At 56.3% G+C, this 1,598-nt stretch overlaps 1 protein-coding gene across 1 annotated transcript in view; it reads right to left on the reverse strand.

Annotated features, from left to right (window-relative positions):
* The window catches only part of ENH_00079760 (helicase conserved C-terminal domain-containing protein, putative), a gene marked incomplete at both ends in the record, with an annotated part of 7,507 nt that extends 6,746 nt beyond the window's left edge, over positions 1-761 (reverse strand). Inside the window, one exon of the mRNA XM_013577754.1 lies at positions 1-761. This exon is cut by the window's left edge and continues 872 nt beyond it. Within this exon, the coding sequence (XP_013433208.1) occupies positions 1-761 (761 nt within the window).
* Positions 762-1,598: the final 837 nt, after the last annotated feature.

Consider the following 1,598-nt stretch of genomic DNA (forward strand, 5'->3'; position numbering starts at 1 on the left):
CCGAAGGCAACTAAAAGGCCCAAAAGGACTTCTCGAGGCACTGCTGCTTCCCCAGCAGCAGCAGCAGCAGCAGCAGCAGCAGCAGCAGCAGCAGCAGGGCCGCGAGTTTGGCTTGCTGCTGCTGCTGCTGCTGCTTCAGATAATTCAATCTTCGCAGCAGCAGGTGCAGCAGCAAAAACCAACTCTCTGTAGCTGCCGCCCCACAGCTGCTGCTGCGGCAGCGGCAAGCCGCTGCATGCGGGGCCCACTAAAGAAAGCCAGGGGCCCCCGGGGGGGCCCCCGGGGGGCCCCCCAGGGGGGCCCCCCTGAGGGGCCCCCAAGGGGGCCCCCTGGGGGCCCCCCGGGGGGCCCCCAGGGTACAGGAATTGCTCTAGAGGATGTAGCTTGCAGACGGCTTCCGTACCAGCCTGCAGTGCATTTGCCTGCTGCTGCTGCAGTTCCTGCTGCTGCTGCTGCTGCAGTTCCTGCTGCTGCTGCTGCTGCAGTTCCTGCTGCTGCTGCGGCGACGGCTCCTGCTGCTCCTGGGCCTGCGCTTCCCACTGTGGAGGGCTGGGATGCCTCTGCACACCCTGCTGCTGCTGCTGCTGCTGCAGTTCCCGCTGCTGCAGTTCCTGCTGCTGCTGCTGCTGCTGCTGCTGCTGCTGCTGCTGCTGAGTGTGCGGTGTCGAACTGGCCCTGCGGCAGCGGCTTGGCAGGAACAGCTTTGGGGCTGCATGCGCTGCCCCAGCAGGAGGCAGCTCTTTGCATGCAGGGGGCCCCATGAGGGTTTGGGGCCCTCGAAATGAAGCCAGGGGGCCTTTAGGGGGCCCCCTGGAAAGCCGGTTGGGGGCCCCATCGGGGGGCCCCCTGGGGCACAACCAACGGCGGCAGGGGGGCCCCCCGGGGGCCCCCGCAGGGTGCCGGGGGGCCCCTGGGGGGCCCCAGAAGAGAAGGCCGGGGCCTCCAGGGGGCCCCCAGGGGGCCCTCACCCAGCCTTGAGGCCACTTAGTGCAGGGGCGGCTGCGCATTTCATTGGAGTGGCATTTTCATTTAATTAATTGAAGCAAAAATGTAAATAAAAGACTTTTAATTTATTTTAAAATAAATAAAATGAAGACTTACTCGGGGGAACGAGATGGAGTGGCCAGCGAGCTGCAGTGACACCCGAAGCCTGCTGCACAGACACCCCAGCGGCCGCAGCCAATTTGACTACACCGCCGTTTTAAAAATTAAAAAAAAGAAAAAAAAGAAATTAATTTCAAATAAATTAATTCAAATATAAATTCAAAGAATCTAAAAATCATTTCAACCCCAGAGATCCAGTCCCCCCTACGGGGGGCCCCCGGGGGCCCCCTGGGGCCCCGCAGTGGGGGCCCCACAATGGGGCCCCCAATTGAACCCCAGATCTCCCTTAAACCCTTTAAATACTTTTAATTATAAAACACTTTTAAAAGAAAAACATTTTAAGTGGCGGTTTTTCATTTTGTATTCATAAATGCCACTTTTTGGCGAAATTACCTCTGCAGTAGGCTGCATGACATATATATATATATATATATATATATATATATATATATATATATATATATATATATATATATATATATATATATATATAT

This window comes from Eimeria necatrix, genomic scaffold (assembly GCF_000499385.1).
Source record: "Eimeria necatrix Houghton genomic scaffold, Enh_scaff858, whole genome shotgun sequence".
Classification (NCBI taxonomy): Eukaryota; Apicomplexa; class Conoidasida; order Eucoccidiorida; family Eimeriidae; genus Eimeria; species Eimeria necatrix.